The following is a 21,757-nucleotide window of genomic DNA, read 5'->3' on the forward strand; positions in this document are numbered from 1 at the left end:
TCTACTGTGACTCGCTGTGTCGGTCTCTTCCTCCACTCGAAGCCTCCTCGGAGAGATTTTCTCTCCGCTTATCTGCGTCCAATCACGGCGTCTCTGCTGCGCACCGAGACCGGGAACAGTCCGACTGGATCTGCCCGACGTCCGCAGGGCTGGGTCTTCACCGAACATCACACCGCGGATGGTTTTGTCTCCAGGCGGGGGACCTGGAAGCCCGGGCCCGCAGTGCGAGCAGGGAGGAGGCCCCGACGCCCCCTTGGTCTGACCCAGAAAACAGCACCGACGGCCGGGCTGTCTGGAAACTAGCAGGCCGGCTAGCCTGTGGCCGCACCGGAGCTCGTAGGGTGGCACCCGAGGAGGACAGATAACGGGACCGTTTTTTTTTCCTTCGGGTTAAATTTATTTCCGATTATTAACCAGGAGGGATTTATTCTGCTTGAAGATCCGGTCTGGGACTCGGGGAGCGTGTGGCTCTCCCCGGCAGCCAGACAGTGGAGGCTCCGGAGCAGGGACGGAGGAACACGGGCGGTCTCTCCGTACTTTCCCATAATTTCTCTCACCTCACGGAGACACCGATCATGGCTGCCCTAACGTTACTGAAGAAGACGGTGAGCAGGAATAAAAGGCGGTACCAGGAGGACGGATTCGACCTGGACCTGACTTGTATCCTTTTACTGCAATTTAACGGGGTTTGGTTAGCCTGCACTGCTAGCTTGTCCGCTCTCGAACGTTTAGCAGAACTCCATTAAAAAATGCGTTAATTTAATGATGCTGCCCGTGGCAGCAAAGAGAGTGCTCATATAACCTAATACTTTAACAGGTAGTTAAAGTATTTAAACCGAGATTCCTGTCGTAGGCAAACAATGAAATATGAATATAAAAATGAATTAATTTTAAAGTTAAAAGCGTCAAGAGGTAAAAACCACAGTGTTCGTGGATTGAAGTTGTGAACCGTTAATTGCGCTGAAAAGCGTTTAAAATCATATAAAATTCCTTAAATGTTGAAAAATCTTACTTAGGGGCGATGTTTTATCTAACGTGTATTTAGCTGTTTCAATTATGTGCATATCTGTATATATTTGTGAGTTTGTCTTAAATTGCCATTTTTTTAAACGACGTTCGTAGCGCAGTTCGTTGGCTGTCACTAGCTAACGTTAGCAGACGTTTATCTCCGGTCACTCAGACTCTGTGAGGCTGTTTTGCATCTCACCTCGAACACGATGCTCGGTGAAACTTCATACGACTCTGCAGAGGAGCTTATGTAGATAACATCCTTTTGCTTGTGAGTCTTTTTGCGTGTTGGGCTGTTAGTGTCGGTAGCAGGTGCTAGCACGCTAAGCTAACAGCGGTGTCAGTGCTGTTGCATCAGCAGCAGCTAACAGACCTGCAGCACCTGAGACACAGACACAAGAAACCTGGAGTCACATTGGATTAATAATTCGGTACTGTCGTCAGGTTTTAAAGTCCAACACAGAGTCTGGCACCATCTGCTGATGTTTAATGCCTCTATATTAATCAATATTGTTATAGTAACACACGTCCCTGAGTTAAACATGTGAATCCTCTGTGATGATAAACTGAACATTTGGGTTGTATCAGGTCAGTTTCTCATTTATCAGCCCTGTTGTTCCTCATAAAAACACTGATGGACAAATACTGGCTCTGTTGCTGTGATGTCAAAGAGCTTCACTGTGTTATTAACATGTTATTCAACATTTATCATCTGAGGGAAAATGTGGTGTTTTTAAGTTGGAATCCTGCATGTTTGATCTCATGTATAGTTAAAATCCAATTAAGTGATACTGGAAATAAAAACTCAAAACAAAAAAGTCAGTCTACCTGTGACAGGTGAGATTCACCAGACGAGTCTGAAACTGCAGTAATGACCCCTCAGACTACGGGTTGACGTTCATTAACCCTGTCCTCTCTCACACGACTTCACCATTCAGTGAATTCAGTAATTCTCTGAATGTTACCTGGAGGTGATCTGGTTGTTGCAGACTCTGACAGCAGTAGCTGTGAGGCTCAGCTCTCGTCCTTTAACTTCTCAACAATAACACAAGTTCTGACTTTAACATGTTGGAAGCTGCAGAGACGTTGATTGTGACAACAGAGCTCATATGTTGCAACTGTTTCATTGACTTTGGACAAGAAACAAACCCTGAGCTACACAGAGTTGAAGATTTTTCACAGACGATCAAACCCCGTGATTATTGATCCTCAACCAACTTGTCAGATATTTATCCGAACATCATAGCGATGGGTTTCCCTGCTGAGCGACTCGAGGGAGTTTATAGGAACAACATCGACGACGTTGTTCGGTAAGAAACTCCAGCTGTCGGATAAATGCAGATAAAGTACATCAGAGTTAGTGGTGGGCCGAATGATGGGGTTGATATTTGATGCTTTTGGTCGATCGACTTCGGCAGATATGTCTGCTGACATAGTTCGACAGTGTGGCTGAGGTTAGCGCCCTCTTGCATCAGTTTTGCCATTGTACGATAAAGGCGAAGACACCTGTCCAGCTGAAGTGGACAGGTGTCAGGTTGATGGGGACAAGTTTAACGTTACCTGGGAGAAACAGTAAGACTCAGATATGTAGCATTTACAGAAAGTTGTTTGGTGAAGGTGATTTAGAAAAAAGTTATTTATTGCTCTCTTCTTGAATTCTTATGTTCCTGCTACCACTCCTCAAAAACTAAATCTGATCAAAACAATAGAGTCTGAAGCATAAAAAAATAATGACGCCTGTATCCTGCTCTCCTATTAATACTGACCACATTCTGTTTCACCTAAAGCATGTTTGTGGCTAAGAGAATGGTACATGGAACAATGACTAAATAATAAGCTCAGTTTTTGATGACTTGTTTGATGACTTAATGTTTTAGTGTTATATTATTATCTTACAATCAGCATCAGTCAAACACTGATCAGAACAGCACTAAAGCACAGTATGTGATTACATCTGTCTGTCGCTGGATGTGATCTGTACAATAAAAGTTTGTCTGTTTGTCTCAGATTTTTAGACTCGAAGCACAAGAATCACTATAAGATCTACAACCTGTAAGTACACTACAAGTTCTGTTTCTTCTTCAGTCTGTTATCGTTGTGTCCATGTGCAGTTTTCGTGTCAGCAGCTTTATCAACTCTGTTTTCACATAGACACGAATTAAGTATGAAACAGACCTGAATTTTTCACATTGTGGCTTCAGGTTGTTATGACATGTCTCTCCTCTAAAATTAGAATCAGCTTCAAGTCAGTATCAGCTGTATTTATCTCTTGCATTGGATTTCAACACCACCCACCCAGACTTGTGTAGACCTCCACCTGTCAGACGTTTCAGCATGCGTTTTTCCACTAATAAAAATCTGATAAAAAATATTAATAAAGGTAAATAAGAACTAAGAACGTTCTATTAATAAAGGTAAATAAGAACTAAGAACGTTCTATAGCATGGAAACGGTTGAAGTGTCAGAGAGGTGATGATTCTCTCGCTGTGGCTCAGTTAGCTGGGAGAACGCCGTTTCTGGTCGTTGTAACATCAGTCTGTCTGTCCACAGATGTGCAGAGCGACATTACGACACAGCAAAGTTCAACTGTCGAGGTAAGATGACGGAATCAGAAACCTCACCTCTGTGTTTGTGGGGATATTTGGTGTCATAACAGTGAATAATCTGCCCAGACAGGTGACAGTGACAGCAGGTCTTAGGCTTGAATGATACAGGGAAATGATCAAAATGCAAAATTTGTACATTTTATTTAACATTCCTCCAGTGTTGCAGTCTGACTGAAGAGCTGAAACACTACTTGTTGAGCCTTAAATCCAGTCTTAACCTCTGCTGAGGGGGCTGAGAGTAATTTCCAAGTAGAGTTTTGACTCATGTCTGAGAGCACTGAAGGCTGCGACGGGGTACGACATGTAGCACAAAACCCCAACTGGACTCGAACCAGGGACACAAACTGTTGAGTCCACATCTCTGTGATTGTTCAGAATCTATACTATAAAAAAACTCTGAGAGCGGCGGTGCCGTTTAAACAAAGATTGCTGTTAAATGGTGAAGTAGTTCAGCTGCACTCAAGCTAAGAACAACTCCATGGACGTTAAAAACCGGGGAATAACCAGTCCATTAGAACCAAAAGATCAAATGATGAAAGATCAAATTAGCCTTTGAAAGTTACAAGACTGAAATATAAAAATATTCGTTAATATTAACTTTTCTGAGAATTTTTTCCTGCTATCAAAATTGTAACACGCCAATAAACTGGTGACAGTGCAGTACTTCAACCAAAGCTGCACAGATGCTCTGATATCATCGGGTGTCGGGTTTATCCATAGCGATATGTCCCTCAGCTCCGCCCTGTTTGACTCCTCTCTTTTTCAGTTGCTCAGTATCCGTTCGAGGACCACAACCCGCCCCAGCTGGAGCTGATAAAGCCGTTCTGTGAGGACCTGGATAACTGGCTGAGCGAGGACGAGCAGCACGTTGCTGCCATTCACTGCAAAGCTGGAAAAGGGCGCACCGGTGTCATGATCTGCGCCTACCTGCTGCACAGAGGCAAGTTTCAGGAGGCTCAGGAGGCCCTGGACTTCTACGGAGAGGTCCGCACCCGCGACAAGAAGGTAACAACACCACTGCTATTGTTTAATATGGAATAAAATACTGATGTCATAATGATGATTCTGCTATGTCTGCATTATACAAAAGGGTGCGAATTACTGAGAAGTCTGTGCATTCAAAACTGTAAAAGCAAATTAAACAACCATAACAAAGTAGAAAGAAGAAGAAATAAAAAATTTATAAAAGCTCAAAGTTGGAGGAAAAGATGAAGACAGGAAGGTCTGAGAACTTGTTATTATTCATTTATTGGTTTAAAATTATTGTCCATGGGTTATAAATTATAGGGTTAGGACAAGGTTGCGATGTCTTCATTAAGCTTTTTTGGCCCTGACCCTGATCCTGATCCAAGTCCTGGTCTGATCTGGTATTGCCCGGAGTGGTGGACGGACAAAACCCCATGATTAATTTTGTTCTGTTAAGTAGATGATACAAGCTGATATGAGCTGCAGCCGGTAGACTACAGTAAAGGCTTGAGTTTATTCTCGCTGTGATCAGTTTAAATGCCGTGATAATTCAGATATTTCTTTCTGATGTGGAGGAGGGAAGGAAAGTAATGAACGTACCTGAATGTAAAGTGACTGATTGATGTGTTACCTCAAGATTATCTAAGTACTGTACATGCAGAACTACATAGGAGAAAATTCTGAATTAAAACAAAGTAGATGCAGCTTGTTGAAAATAACTGACACGCTGAATAATCTATATTTTTTGTGGTGTGTGTTTTTTTTTTTTCAGGGCGTGACCATCCCCAGTCAGCGACGTTATGTTGTCTACTACAGCTTCCTGCTGAGGAACCAGCTTTTGTACAAACCTGTCGCTCTGCTCTTCCATAAGATGCTGTTTGAAACCATCCCCATGTTCACTGGAGGAACATGCAGTAAGTTTGTCTCTTTGTAGAAACCGTATTTGTATACAGACACTGAGTAATAAAGTCCTTATGATGTATTTAATGTTTTTGTGTTCTTGCTGCAGACCCTCAGTTTGTTATTTACCAACTGAAGGTGAAGATCCACACATCGAACCCCGCCTACACACGACGGGAAGACAAACTGATGATCTTTGAGTTCCCACAGCCGCTTCCTGTCTGCGGAGACATTAAGGTGGAGTTCTTCCACAAACAGAACAAGATGATGAAGAAGGTGAGGAGGAGTTGTTGAATTTTTATTTTTTTACATCCATTATATCATCATCTTAAAATTAATGGAAATGAAAAGCAGCTAAACAGGTGTAGAATTTGATTCTGTACATCTTGTTTCATCTGTGTTTAGAAAGAAGTAAAATGTTTGTGAAATACTTCCTTCAGGTGAGGACGTAGTAGTTTTAGTGAGTACTTTATTTCTTTTTATAGCAGTCACAGCTTCACTTCTTCTCAGTTGTCTTGACTTTCTCCGGTTTGTCATTAGCTGAGCCTCTTGGATAAAGGTCAACACAAGGTCAACACACACTTCATGACCGTAGAGAGTCGATTATAAACATGATTTGGTTTTGACAAATCTGTGCAAACTGTCGGCAGAACTGTTAAGTGTGTTCTGTTCTGGTTTTTAGTCATAAGCTCCGGCCACTGGCAGTCTTTCTTAAAAAGACTTAGAAAATGTGATATTTACGACTGACAATGGTGACCAGTGATGTCACAGCTAAGATGACTCCTGGACTAAAGCTTTAGCTCAAGTTAACTTTGTTGACCACGTTATTTTACCTCCAGCTCCCTCTGTGGGCTCGACTGTCTGTTCTCATTGTTGTCCTGGGACCATTAGGACTGATTTTAAGTTCTGCCTGTCCATATTCATAAATCTCAGCACTTACACTTACAAAAAACTATTCAATTCATTTTTATTTATAAAGCGCCAAATCACAACAGAAGTCATCTCAAGGCACTTTACAGTGTTTAAGGTTTAAGACCTTACAAATATAACTGTATACAGAGTTATATAGAAAACCAACAACCCCACTGAGCAGCATCAGAAGACAGTGGAGGTTGAGGTGAGTGGAAAGAGGAGAAGGAAAAGAACAGCAGGCAACAAAAAAACAACAACAAGCAGCAAAAACACTGGACAGGTTGGTAGAACCAGTAACTGGACTCTGGAGATATACAGCTCCAAGGAGGAGGAAACCTGCAGAGGAGAACAGAGAGGAGGAAACACAGCTACAGGAGAGAGGAGACACAAAGTTAATTACATGAAATGGTAGAATTTGAATGGATAGAGGAGAAAGGAGAGAGGAGAGGAGCTCAGTGTATCAGTAGAGTGTTTCTTAATATTTTTACCTAAGGGGGACATAAATTCAATTCAATTTTATTTGTATAGCGCTTTTTACAATTGACATTGTCACAAAGCAGCTTTACACAAGCAAAGAAACTATGGAAGTTTACACGAACAGTGAATGTGTATGAATCCTAATAATCAGATTGTCGCTGATGAGCAAGCCGAGAGCGCCGGTGGCAAGAAAAACTCCCTGAGAAGGCAACAGGAAGAAACCTTGAGAGGAACCAGACTCAACAGGCAAAATAGGGATATAGAGAGTGAACATAATCGGTCCAAGCACAGAACCTTGTGGAACTCTGTAGCTAACTTTTGTGTGCATATCCATTGTCTAATGCCAATAGAATATCATTAGTGACTTTTACCAGTACTATTTCTGTACTATGATGTACTCTAAATCCTGACTGAAAATCTTCATACAAGTTATTATTGCGCAAGTGGTCATACAACTGCTTAGAAACTACCTTTAGAAGAATTTTAGAGATAAAGGGCAGATTGGATATTGGTCTATAATTCACTAAAACCCCTGAGTCCAGAGTAGGCTTTTTGAGTAGTGGTTTGACTACAGCAACCTTAAAAGCCTGTGGTACGTAGCCTATTTGTAAAGATAGATTGATCTAATCTAATATGAACGTGCTGATCTGTTGTCTTTATTGCCTGCTGTTCTTTTCTCTCTTCTCTTTCCACTAACCCCAACCGGTCGAGGCAGATGGCTGCCCACTATGAGCCTGGTTCTGCTGGAGGTTTCTTCCTCTAAAGGGAGTTTTTTCTCTCCACTGTTGCCCAAAGCTTGCTCAAATGGGATTGTTGGGTTTTCTCTATAATTTTTTGTATAAATATTTTCTGTAAGGTCTTAAACCTGTAAAGTGCCTTGAGATAACTTCTGTTGTAAATTGGCGCTATACAAATAAAATTGAATTGAATTGAATTGAATTGAATTGAATCAAAGGTAAGACATCTTTGAGCCGTCTAGTCGGGATGTTGAAGGTTTAGAGGAATTAATTACTGAAATGAATTCAGAATGATCTGCAGGGAGGAAGCAGTGTTAGTATGAGTGTGGTTTTACAAATTAATCTAGATCTGTTGTACATACGAGACCATTCATGCCGTATGCAGGGAGGATCTAATCAATTTTTTCTTCAATAGTTATAATTAACAAACAAATTTAACCAGCATCTTATCCTTCTTCTGTCCTTATATAAGGATAAGATGTTCCACTTCTGGATCAACACGTTCTTCATCCCGGGACCAGAGGAGAACCTAGACAAACTGGAGAACGGCAGCGCTGGGACGTTGCAGGAGCCAGGTGACAGTACGCACCAGAACCCAGGGATGATGATGATGGGAGGAGAAACCAATGACAGAGACTACCTGGTCCTCACTCTGACCAAGAACGACCTGGACAAAGCCAACAAAGACAAGGCCAACAAGAATTTCTCCCCGAACTTCAAGGTAAAAGACCTGTTGGTTTCACTGCTCAGCGTTTTTACTCCAGTACACATAGAAAGATGCAATACACACTACAGTACTACTTATGCTCAATGAGATTCTCTAGATACAGTTTTAGAACGAACTGCTTCCATATTCCAAGTACATGTCTGTTCAAGAGCAAGCAGAAATTTGAACTGGCCTTCAGACCCTCAACTCTGATAAACTTCCCCAGAAGTTTTTTTGAATCTTGAAAAAACCTTTTAATGCTGAACAATGTTTGATCACCTTCACACGAGACCTGAGTCTGATCTGAGGACCTTGTTAAATTATCCAGTTTGTAGTAGCACCGGGCTGTGGCTCCATATTTCTAGTAAACCCTATGCGTGAATGGGGTCCGGCAAGTCACTGACTGATTTCAGCAGTTTACACACTTTGTCTGTTGTAGGTGAAACTGTTTTTTACCAAGACCGTAGAGGAAGGAGCGAACTGTGACACGAGCAGCACGTCGGCCTCGGTGACGCCGGACGTCAGCGACAACGAACCGGATCCCTATCACTACTCTGACACGACGGACTCGGACCCGGAGAACGAGCCGTTTGAAGATGACCACCACAATCAGATCACAAAAGTCTGACACACACGCACATTATCACACACGTATATAAAATATACAGTATGTATGTAAGTATGTATGTATACACACTCATGAACGCCCAAACTAAGACTAGCGTGTGGTTATCTTACGAGGGAATATAACCGATGGACCAGAGCTGATCTGTTGGACTCTGGGTTCTAAGAGCTCAGATCAGACAGTAACCCCTCCTGCCCCCCTTCCAGTCTCTGTGCACACCAGGACAATTACATGACGTGGCAGTCAGAGGTGAGGCGGGCTGGGATGAACGAGTGGGAAGCAGGATGGCGAACGGACAGACAGAAGATTTAACAGTTAAAGGAGTAAAACTTGAATATAAATGAACTGAAAGACAAGTAGGCTTCTTTAGTGACTACACAGAGATGTTTGTTGGATAAACCCCCCACAGTCCCCATGTGTCCTTCCTTCCTTTCCTTCCTTCCTTCCTGACCAGTTTTAGGAAACTTAAACAGAGCATCATCTCTGCCCTCTTCACGCTTCAGCTTAACGCTTAAGCTGCGTTGGAAAGTTGTCTCTTCTCTCTGTGTGTGAACATCACAATTCATTTTTCTGTTATCTAATGTTGAAGTTCTCCCCTGTCAGGTGCGAACCTACATATATTTTTCAAGGTCAGAGCTTTGAATTTCAACAAAATTACAGCAGGTCTGACTACTAAATTAAATTATTTAATTAAATTAAAGATGGTGATTGATTGTAATAAATCATCACGTGTTTAGTTTGATAAAGGTTTTATGTTAGACAACAAATCTTTGTTCCTTAAAGAGAAAAGTTGATCAAAGGCCTTTTTAAACATCTGAGGATCCAAACCAGCAGGATAAAGGACTAGTTTAAACACAGCTGGACAACACAGGCACCATAGGGTCTCTTCTCTAAGACTTGGTTTTTAGCTCCACCTGGGATTTTTTAAAAGTAGAATATAGATTTCAATATATTTTCCAGCATGATCAGTAACCAAATTCAGGAGTTTAGCTCTTTTATCCTGCTCTTGAAATATCCTGAAAACAGACTTAATTAGTCTGGGATCAGTTTGAGCTGATTTAGACTAGCTAATCTGAACCATTCAGCCAGCCAAGTCTGATTTCACTGATCTGGCTCAGGTTGTGACCTTATGTAGACCAGCAGTCTGAGTCCAGTTGGGATTAGTAACTACAGAAGTGAAATAAGAAACTGTTCCGTGAATCTAAGATTTAGTTCTGTGGTTTCAGACAGTGGAACGTTCCCCACCAAAGAACGTTTGAGCTCCAAACTATTGGATCTTTTTTTCCTGTGTTAATATGAAATTTAGACCAAGCTGGAGCAGATCGCTGCTGGTCTACACCCAGTTTGAACCTAACCTGGACTGGATTGGCTTTGGGACAAAGTAGCACACAGAGAGAAGTGACAACATGTTTGAATTTGACAATGAAGAAGAGGAACCTAGATTATTCACAATCTGCTGCAGTTCTGTCAATCACCTACAGTACAAACCTACTGTGAACGAATGGTTTCCGACTGTCCCGCTCAGTCTCCCTGTCTTCAGTTTTGCACAGAAGGATTCAGATGCTCTCACAGTTACAGAAAATGTATTTTTATTATACGCTGACCTATATCAATCAATAAGCTAAACAAGAAACAAGCTACACACAGTATAACCATTCCTTCACCCACATCTGCGTTTAAGCTTTACACCTGTGTCGGCTAACTCACCGTGATTCAAACTAAAGCAGAAGGCTACGGCCAGGTTTCAGGTGCCTGGATTACGGGCGGTGGGGTCTGCACTGCATAAAGGACAGTTCCCTTGTTGCTTTGTGTGTTTTTCTGGGCAACCTCAATCCACCCAAGAACGCCTGGCTGTTTCATGTTTGTGCTAATTAATGTCTAGGTGAAAGTTACAGTCCTTTGATAAAGCTGCTGTTTCGGAGGTTTCAACACAGTTTCCGAGCCGTTGGGTCAGAGCCTCATGCTGGTTTGTGGTAGTTTTCTGGACCATCGTTGTTCTTGATTCACAAGGTTCAGCCACTGTGTCTCTGGTTAAGATGTTTCAAAGAGGGGGATCTTCTATAATTACTCTATCCATAGACTATTAATCGTTTCATTCAGTAATACATTTAAGCACTTCAATTTTTGAAAACTATACCTTTAATGCCAAGAACAGCCGTTTGAAGATCACACAAATTATAGCAGCTCTGAGACTACTCCCTCTGCATTTTACTGAAGCAAATGAGCATTAGGGATGCACTGATTCGTCTTTTCAGATTACAGGCTGGTTCCTTTGTTTGGGCTTGAAACCAGTGAACTGGGGACTTTTTTAAAATCTAACTGTAAACAGACAATGATTATTTTGTAGCTTTAGCTTCTTAGTCCCCAAAATAATCATTTTCCAGTTCACCATAATGAGTCATTAATATCAGTCCATCCCCATCAGCAGCTAGACCATCAGAGCATCCCTAATGATTATTTGAACAAGCATCTGCCTCCAGATCAGTTTTAGGTAAAGGTTGTATTTCTACAGTCCTCATTCCTGATTTCCGTCCTGACATTTGGTGCTACAGCCGATCATCAGCCCTGTTGGTCCTGTACTTATGGATTCATCTTTCGATCCTGCATTTAAGTTTCTAGTTCTTGTCAGCTTTCTATGTCTTTTCAAGAGCCTGACCACACAGGACGCACTCCTGAGGCTCGATAACACAAAATCTAGTGCTGCTTTTATTCTTTATTAGTATCTGGAAGTGCAGAAGAACAGACAGCATCTATAAAACAGGATGAATAAAGGCAAACTCACATTCAATCTCGAAGAGTCAGTGACACACGATTGGACACCAAATGATAATATTATCAAGCTTGTTTGTTAGAACTGTCATATCCCAAATGTGCCAAAGTACAAGGCTGACTGCCACAGAGCAGCAGACAAAGAGGCTCCTCTGGGTCTTGGCTAGAACTAATCAGTCAGAAGTTGTTCACTGAGAAGTTGACCAGGAGCAATGATCACCCGTTCTCCCTCGAGTTACCTTTTATTTATCTTGGAGCTGAGAAACTCCTCCCCTCTGGCGTCCTGTGTGATCACATCTTGAAGCACAACAAGCCTCTAGTTCATCCGTAGCCTGGTGCTAGCAGCTGACCAGTGCTTTTAACTGCTGTTGTCGGACCTTTTAGGTGCTAAGCTGAGCCTATTTCCATCTGTGGTGCTCTCTACAAGCAGTGAGGGTTCATCTGGTCTATGAGACGTCTTAACAGCTCGGGTTATCGGTCCACAGGCTGTTTGTGTCGCCACCGGCATTTTACAGCAACAACACACTTTCTGTCTTAAGTCCTGTTAGGTGCTGTCAGGCCTGGCCTCAGCTCCTGTCATTAACCTGTTCACACTTTACTGGCATCTAGACGTGTTTATTAGAGGAGCTAAAGCCTGTGTGCAGAAACTTGTGCGGACCAGAAGGGTACTTTCCTAAAATCAGGGTGAAATGGTGTAATGCGTAATCTGGGGATGTAACATGCAACGTTATGTCCGGAAGTGGATGTTTCTCATCTTGAGCTGGTTAAATTATCTTCAGGTTGTTTCCAGTTTGAATCTAAAACCCTTCTGAGAATATATTGTACATTCAGACCAGGTCAGAATTAAAAGTAAAACTAGTTTTATTTGCTCCTGCTGAATGCTGGTAATGTATTGAACAGGTTTTAGGTGTGAGACCAGGCAGGTGCTGTCCATGTCTTTGACTTTTCAGGTGCTCACTATATTTTTCACCATTCTATTGTTGTCCAAGACCAGCTGTGTCAAATGCATGTAGGGAATTTGGACAGAGACGTCTGTAGTTGCCTGCAAGTAACCTGAACCAGGGTTAGTTCAGGAAGAGGAAGAGGAGTTTCTCTACTGAAATATTGGCAGCAGATATTAGCCATACCCAAAAATACTCATAAAAGTTCAAATGACATTTCAGCTGTTGACCCTGTTGTGACAGATGTTCAGAGTTCCTGCACCGATCCAGAAATAAGTGATTAACAATTCTGTGGATCTCCACCGAGAACACAGAAGGCCGCAGATACGTGGAATCGTAGACATTAAACTCAGTGACGGTGAGTTGAGCTCAGTAATGTTTAACAGTGACATCAGCCGAGTTTCCACTGAGTCTGTGAAGAAACAACTTTGAATCTGGACTCTGTGTAAGAACCTTGAACACTGTATTTTGCGTTTTATGGCCACATACAACACTTGAATTAACACAGAAACAACCCAATCCCCCCACCCCCCAGTGAGAAAGCTTCTTTGTTTTGTATGTCGAGCTGATCGGACGATGCTTCAATTCTTTTCTGTTTACATTTCATCACCAACCTGCCAAAATGACTAGAACATTTTATTTTTTTATTTTAAGTCTTGGTCTGATTGTTAGTTTTGAGGTTGACAAGATAAACGTGCTCTGTGTTCACGTTCGTTCCACATTTTGCCTTAAGGTGCGGTCACATGAGCTCTGTATAACAAGCCTGCAGTCGGGTCCAGGGTCGGCTCTGTGTCATATTGAACAGACGTCAGGAACCCAGAACGTCGGTTTATCTATTGGCTGAACGAGAATTCAAAGGTGGATGGTGACTTTCATCTGTGTGTCCACCACAGACGGAAAAGACCACCACAAAATGGGAAATTGATTCTTGTGTCAGTATATATAATAAGGGACGAACAGCAGCAGAGGCGTCGCGTGACTGCACCTTTACCTGAAGCCAACAACAGTTTTCTGCTCCTTGACTTTTCCTCCACTATCAAGGCCAATTCATATTTTCCATGTCCACGAGTACGCACGTGTAATCCCATCCCAGCAGGTTGTTTTTTGATTTTTATCATGTTAAGACAAATAGAACAAAAAATGTTTTTCTTCATCCTGCTGTCAGACGTTGGCATCATGTTTTAAAGTGCACGTGTGGTAAGTGTCTACGTGCACAAACGCAGCTGTAGTGGGAATAGAAGTGCTTCTCAATCTGTGGTGCAAGTGGAAACTGTGAATTGGCCTTTAGGGTTGGGGTTAGATCCAAAATAAGGACTGTGGTATAAGCACATCACATGTAGCTGGAAGGCAGCGATAAAGACCCCGGTACACTTTGTTGTTGGTTTTGATCCCAGTTGGATCTTCTTTGGGTCAAAAATGGAAACATGTAGATATTTATCAGGCGACTCTGCTCCGTGATAACAGGTGTAGTGAAGCAGCAACAGGGTCACGGTCGAGGAACATTTCCGAAAAATGAACAGCTCACTAAACACGACTGTTGCTTTTCTGTTTTTGCACATTTCCAGTATCAGAATTACTCTTTCAGATAACAGGTCCTCGATTTCAGGCTGAAGTAGACAAAAACATTTCATTGTCACTTGCTCCTTTCTAGCCGACCGCCATCAGTATTTCTGGCTCTCACTTAGATTTTACTGTAGCTAGCTAAATAAGCTAATATTTGCTCAAAGATATGATTACAACTCTGCATTTTTAATGGTTCATTTGTTAAGTAAAAATCCAAAAAAAAACTGGATGGTTGTTTACATCACATCATGCTAACAGTCTGAGGCTAAAGCTAACAGATCCTAGTCCAAGTCATCGTTGTCCGTGATGATTCATGTAGAAGACACAGATAGAAACAGTTCTGTTTTTGTATTAAAGTGTAGAGCAACTTAGTCCCAGTGTTACGATAAAGAAAAGTGTACAAACGTATGTAAAGACTTGTCTCATTGTATCATAACTCTGTTGGTGTTTTAAAGGCGTTCGCTTCAACGTTAATGCTACTGGAGAACAAGCAGTTAGGATGAGGATTCAGCAGGATTTGGCATCTCAGGAACTTTGCTGGAGATTTTTCACAATGAGAATCTCTTGGATTTTGACCTGATGAAGATTAGATTGGGAGATCCGGAAACAGTTTTAGGAACCTGAACCAAACTTCCTGTGTTCGGAGCAGAGCGTCTTTGTTTTCATCAGGTATTCGTTTGGTTTTTCACTCGGCCAACAGATAACTCACTGTAACTACTCGGCTTGTATCATCACAGATAACGTTTCATGTTAAACTGCCCCCCCTCTTTTATTCTTTCCCCCCTTGTTTTATAATGAAAAACACTGTAAAGGTGAATAAACTATTTATAAACTGCACTCGTCTGATCGTTTTTCACAAATGTTTGTAGGATTTACAGCTGCTGGGAGAATTTGGGTGTTCTGCAACAACAGAAAATCAGAAAAGGACTTAAAAATCTTAAAATATCCACATTCACCAGGAACATGCAGTTCTAGTAAAAATATGAATACTTCTTAAATCTTAAAAGTCTAGTTTAGTTAACTAGTCAGTTAAACCAATCCTTCACTTAATCAAGCCTACCTTGTTCTGTCCGTCCAACTCGGCTTCATTTTCCCCCTTGGTACAGTTTGTTAGAAGTGGGTCTGAACTCGTGTGGCCCAGAGGAACCGGACCAAGGCCACATCTGGTACGGGGCTCCCTAACAAACTCTGGATTCCTGTGTAGTGAGCTGGACTTGGGTAAATTGACAGATGCAGTGTTCGGTATTCAACATTGTGCTGGCAGAGATGTTTGGTTTGTTGGCCTGAAAACCGCCACAGTTCTGGAAGCTGAATCATGGCAGCTGGACTTGTTCTAACCAAACTCTCCTCAGACGTGGATCATGAACATCACTGTGATAGTTTCAGACTAGTGTGACAGACGCTTATATCAATTTTATTTTTGGAGGCACCTCAGATTAAAATTGAAAGCGTTTTGACACCGGGATCTGCTCTCATTACTGCAGGAACACGTCTGTGTTTATTTTATTTTTTATTTCTGTGTGATCTACCAGTGACTTGGCAGAAATGATAATCGCTTCCCCCACAATGCACTGCAGCATCACTGCTGAGCGCTCTGAACGACTGGAGAACAGGCGAGGAGAAATTAGGTCATACACACTCTGTGAGCCTTGTGGGCACCAAACCATAACTAATTCTGTCTTATCTGCTTCTATAAAAAGATCAAAGAAAGAGTAAAGCTGCAGAGAAACCACGAACCAGCAGCTCCGCAGCTTCTTCACTCAAGTCTGCATCAGATTTGACATTTATTCATCAGCAGTCTTCAAATTCAGCAGTGCACGAATCAGTCTGATGGTAACTTCTATCCTCAAAGGAGTTCCAGACGCTCTGACCTCACACATCAGGTCATCAATAATAAGTGTTTTTCTGGAAATGTAGTCTGCACTTACACTGAACCTCACATTTAATGTAAACCAGGAGGAGTAACTTAAAACAGCTTAATGTTCATGGTGTATGGTTAAATTCTGTTAGTTAAACACTAATAAACATCAATTAATCCCGGTTTACCTTACACCAAGTGTAAATTCCTCCTCAGTAAATAAACAAACTTTTGTTAAAACCAGATTAAAGTGAATCAGTAAAGACCGAGTTAAACCAGACTGACGTTAATCAGTAAAGACCGAGTTAAACCAGATTAATGTTAATCAGTAAAGACCGAGTTAAACCAGATTGAAGTTAATCAGTTCTGGGGGGCTCGCAGGATAAAATCTCCCCGCCGTCTGACGTTTGTGTCGCACATGTTCTGGGTATCACTGTATGTCTTAAAGCAGCTCAAAGTTAATCTGTAAGTTAAGGTAAACCAGGTTCAAGTTAACCCCCATGAATCCAGGTCTAGTGTATGGTGGCCTGTGATGTTCAGGTGATTTCTACAAGGCTGGTTCAGACTAAACCACAGCTGCAGTTTAAACTAGAACTAATCTGTCAGTGTTTCCGACGTGTAAATTTATTTATTTAAAGACAAACCAAAACCAAAGTACAGAAACATGTATACGCTTCTTTCATCGGCCGCCTCCTCAATATTGGCCAGACGCTCGTCATGGTGTCAGCGAGGCTTTCAGCACACTGAGCATGCTCAGTGCAGACTCCACACAGCCGTCGAAGTTGGAGTGGCTGAACGCGTCGCCGCCGCAGACGAGCAGCGGCTGTTCGAGGACAGTCATGCTACCCGGACAATCCGGCACCGAGGTCAGGACCTGCAGGAGGAACGGAAGGGGTCGTGAATCAAGCGCTCCCTCACTGAGGCGTTCAGGCTCAGTGGGACTTTATCTCGTGATGACTCACCTGGGAATACCTCCATTTCTGACACCTAACGCTGATTGGCTGAGGCAGACTAGGGAGCAACTTGTGGAGCTCCTGTAAGATTATTGGCTGGACTTCTTCCTTGTCTCGCTCCAGATGCTCCAGGCCGAAGGGGACGCTGGTGTGAACGACGAGGGATGGACCCCGACCAGGATCGTCTGAACCGACACAGACACCGTTCAGGGCGTTACAGGCATAAAGAAATGAGTGATGCTGATGGGGGGTTTGACTCCTAACCCTGCAGCATGTAGTCTCGATCCTCAACCAGCTTCACTCTATAAAGACCTTTGGTGACCCCCCTCCCTTCAAGTAAATCACTGTGAATTCTGAGTCCTGCTCTGGATCCTGGTTCATTTATAGAAGACAGACCTTTACTTTGTGATATACTGCAGGACTTTGGTGACATTCAGTAGAATCTGTTCCTCCCTCTGTGTGCAGCATTCACCCAACGTTGGCACATCCCATAATACTGTGTGATGAGTTTCTGAGTTTGAGCTGATGAAATAAAAGGGCGACAGTAAGAAGATAAAGAAAAACAGACCTGCGTTGCGTTTGCGGGAGTCGACTGTGATGTAGCGGATGCAGGAGCTGTCGGTCACGTATCGAGCCGCCCAGGGGAAACTGAAGACCACGTCCGGAGAGAAGAAGAGTGCGACGGCGAAGCGAGACGAGTACGCGACGGCGTCCAACTGCTGCTTCTGCTGGACAGACAGCACTGGAACAAAGACAGAATTACACAGGGGTCCTTTACAGCAAAGGTGTAAAGTCACAGAGGACATTTTTATTTTAACAGTTTGTTTTATTTGAACTCGGGCACTTTACTCGTCCTCGCCCACAGTTTGGTTTTTGCTGTGGAGAGACTGTGTAAAGGAGGCTCCTGTTTCCTTCCCGACTCCTCCCTGTGTCCGCAGGCTCCACTAGATCTAAATAGAGCGCTCTGAGACGATGCCTGCTCCTCCTCTTCTACACTGACAGCTATAGTCGGTGCCTTTCCCTCAGTAACTTCTTCTCACATCTACCTGTTGTACTGTAGCTCAGCCACAGAACTGCTGTGGACCTTCGCTGCAGGTTTCCTGTTCACTGTCAGATCGACACCCCCAGGGTTTAGTGGTTCAACTTTAAAACAGGCATCAGATGGTGAACGTTTCTGAGAGCAGCGTTCACAACGCTAACTGTGTTGGTTTGGCAACGTGTGACGTTAAACATCTTCTCACATCGACTCCAGTTCTCCTTCTGCACACGCAGTCTAATAATAACCTGAGTGTGTCAGCGCAGAGGAAATGGGCGCTGTCTCCTGTCAGCCAATCAGGTCAGCCGAAGATGACATCACCATTTAGAGAGGCACACACATGTAGAGGCCTTCAACCCACCACACACACTTATCTTACTGTAGATGAGAGGACATTGGTTGACTTTATACATTCCCCAACCAGTCGTCCAACGTAAACCTGGTCCAGACCTGAACCTGAATCCAAGTCTGGACCCTGAACCTGACTTCTGAGTGTGTGTCAGGTCCAACTACAGGAGGAAGAGGTCTCACCCCGTCAAAGTAAAAGTCTTGAAAAATGTTCAGACCTGCTGTGTGACCTCCAGCAGCCTGTTCTGGGGTGAGCCTCGGGGGGGGGCTGCTCAGTCCATCCCATCCACAATCAGTAACCATGGCAACATAAGCAGGAATTGTTTAGAACACCAGCAGCAGCTCGATTTGATCCTGCTGCCTCCGTGTGGCCAGAGTTTGTTGCTGCAGCTCTGATCTGGATTTGACAACAACTGAAGCCAAAAGAAGTACTACACTACAAGTAGAAGTACCACTGAATCTGTTTACACAAGTTGAAAAACTACGTACACACAGTAAACTGTACTCTAAGTTCAGAAGTAGCAGTACTGCTTAAAGTACTTTAGCCAGTGTTGAACTTGATGCTGTTGATAACATGAATGTTTGAGTCCAGATTTGTTCCTCATGTGTCTCATTAATTTGGTTTCTGCAGAATGCAACATGTTCCGTTTAATTCAGATTCATCAACCTGTTTTCTGAACAGTTACAAACTGAACCTTCAGTGGAAATAAAAACCTGAAGTTGGAGCCACACAGCAGAGAAATTACACTTTTTAAAAACTCACAGGGTCCCAGGTCTCCCTGCAGCTGCAGGATCTGAGGCACCGGCATCGTTAGGACCACAGCGTCAAAGGTCTCGCTCTCTCCCGCCTTCCTTTGAACTTCCCATGATGCACCTCGGCGGAACAGCCCGGTCACATGACGCTCGTAGAACAAATCGGCTCCTTACAAACAGAAAAACGGTTTCCTGAAAACAGGTCGCCTCTCTCAGACTGTCAAAATCTTTTTTGACAGTTTTCTGGTATTCTCAGACAGGTGGACACGTGGACAGGTGAGTGTCTACCTGACTGAGACAGGAAGTGTTTGACCACACTGCTCATGCCCAGTGGCGTCACATAGTTGGTGCAGTCATTGTTCTGCTTCAGCCCTTCGATCAGACCTCGAAGAGGCTGCAGCACGCCGGAAGACAACAGCTCCGAGTAGAAACTGAGACAGAAACACAATTAAAGTCATGAAGATTGATTTGATTAATGAGTTTGTTAAACTTAAGTCAGTTAATTGGATTTAACTATATTAATATGATTTACAGTTGATTGAATTTGATTTGGTTTAATTTTCTTTCAAAATTAAGTAAAAGTGTGAAAGCAGCAAAATGTACTAAAAGTTCCAGCAGCAAAAACTAATGCAGAAAATCTGATCAAGTCATTTAGAGACACAACATTCAGCTGTCCTGTGGAGACAGGTGTCTTCACCTGTGGTGTGACTGAGCGTAGGCCGCTGTGGCTGTGATGTACTGAGCTCCGAGATCGGCAGCGTGAGACGAAGAGTCTGGAGGACGAGTGGTGGACATCCTGCCTCCTGAGACGGTAACAAACATCAGCCATCAACTCACAGCTCCTCTACACTTCTCTGAGTTACAGGACCTGCTTTATCCTCTGCTCACACCAAACTCCATTCTTTATCTCACTGCTTTTAGGTGAGTAACAGAAGTTAGATTTAGTGGTTAGTGGATTTAATTCATGTAAAACAAAAACATTTCAGCGAGGTCTCAACAGACACACATCAATCAGGATGTGTTCGTGGTCCCTCTGACTTCAGATTTTCCTGTCGTATGAGTCCGGACTGAGGGCCGCTTCAGAGTTTTATCAGTCAGTCACTAGACAAATTTAAAACCATACAGATCCTGACAACAGTCAGTCATGTTCTCCGTTTGTCTCTATTTAGCTTAATGCTAAAACATAAAATTGACCAATTTCTTAATGAAGATCAATTAATCAAACCTGAAGCTGCTTAAAAGACATAAAGGCCTGGATGTCCTCCAATTTCCTTCTGCTAAGACAAGACAGAGGTTATTTTATTTGGTCCTTAAAATCTCAGAGACATTATGTCTGATTATATTCTCACCCTTGATGACTTAGTATTGGCCTCAAGTAATACTGTAAGAAATCTGGGAGTTATCTTTAATCAGGATATCTCCTTCACTTTGTACATTAAAGAAATCTCTAGAACTGAACCTTTAAATTTAAATTAAATTAAATTGAATTAATAGAGAGGTGTTGACTCCGTTTTCAGTCTGTGCTAATCTAAGCTTCAGAACATAAAACGGAGGATTTTCTAATAAGTTCTGACATCAAATCTAACCTAACAACACTCAGACAACATGATTCATGTGTCTGTCCGCCTGATTCTCTGATGAGAAACGGGTTTTATAAGAAATATGGTTGGGATTTTATTCAAACGAAGTTAGATCCATAGATTCTGTCGGAGCCGATTGTAAATTCGGAGGGTTCGGATGTTGAACCATTAAACCAGTGATGCTGTGAAGTGAAGCCCGGTTCGTCTGAGAGCTCTGAATGTAAAATTCAGCACTTTCTGAACGGGGTTCTGAGCCACTCACCGGCTCCTCTCGCTTTGTCCCACACCACGATGTGAACTTTGTTCTGCAGTTCCCTCCTCAGCAGACATGCGCACACGCTGCCCGTCAGTCCGGCTCCGACGATCAAAACCCGGGACATTTTCAGCAGCAGCCGGGATAAACTCTGCACGGGAAACAACCCGGGTTCAACCCGTCCCAGTCCGGCTTGTGTTCGGGTCCAGAACCCGCAGAGTGGGTTCTAAAACAGCTGAATGACGGTGGACCGACAAAAACTATCCCGGAGACTGAACCGTGTCAAGAAACCCGGAACAAACACGGCACATCCGACTGAGATTTTCAAAATAAATGTGATAACCTTTTCCTCTGGTTACTGGTTCAGAGTTTACAGATAAGAAACCAAATGATTAATTTAAAAGAAACTACACAAAAATATAAACGAGTGGTGTAGCTTAACCTCAGTGTCATATATTTCTAATGATTCTAATAAATACTTATTTGCTTTGTAATATTAGTATTTTGTTGCTGTAAGTGAAGTGTTAGAATAATAGAATATGCCTATAAATATACTGTATATGTTACAACATGTAAAACCTCAGACCTGCTGGATGATAAAAACGTTGTGTGCAGCGTTGCTCTGTACGTCCTAATGAACCATAGGATCTAATAAAGGACACTTCTTCGTACATGCTCTTAGGTCTGCTGATCAACGCATATTATGAACCAGGTATTACATACAGATCATAAAGGCCGACAGAGTGTGTCTGTGTGAACAAAATAC

General features: G+C 42.7%; 2 protein-coding genes across 2 annotated transcripts; one reads left to right on the forward strand and one right to left on the reverse strand.

Annotated features, from left to right (window-relative positions):
- Positions 1-15,047, forward strand: ptenb (phosphatase and tensin homolog B). Its single transcript, XM_026352193.1, has 9 exons — positions 1-660; positions 2,234-2,318; positions 3,016-3,060; positions 3,559-3,602; positions 4,381-4,619; positions 5,353-5,494; positions 5,590-5,756; positions 8,079-8,327; positions 8,752-15,047. The coding sequence occupies exons 1-9, from the start codon at positions 576-578 to the stop codon at positions 8,938-8,940; spliced, it is 1,245 nt and encodes a 414-aa protein (XP_026207978.1). The 5' UTR covers positions 1-575; the 3' UTR covers positions 8,941-15,047.
- A 972-nt stretch (positions 15,048-16,019) lies between these two features.
- Positions 16,020-21,277, reverse strand: rnls (renalase, FAD-dependent amine oxidase). Its single transcript, XM_026350580.1, has 7 exons — positions 21,001-21,277; positions 19,856-19,961; positions 19,447-19,589; positions 19,169-19,327; positions 17,590-17,763; positions 17,031-17,206; positions 16,020-16,942 (listed from the first exon to the last, which is right to left on the reverse strand). Exons 1-7 carry the CDS (start codon positions 21,116-21,118, stop codon positions 16,784-16,786), a joined length of 1,035 nt encoding a protein of 344 aa, XP_026206365.1. The 5' UTR covers positions 21,119-21,277; the 3' UTR covers positions 16,020-16,783.
- Positions 21,278-21,757: the final 480 nt, after the last annotated feature.

This window comes from Anabas testudineus, chromosome 19 (assembly GCF_900324465.2).
Source record: "Anabas testudineus chromosome 19, fAnaTes1.2, whole genome shotgun sequence".
Classification (NCBI taxonomy): domain Eukaryota; kingdom Metazoa; phylum Chordata; class Actinopteri; order Anabantiformes; family Anabantidae; genus Anabas; species Anabas testudineus.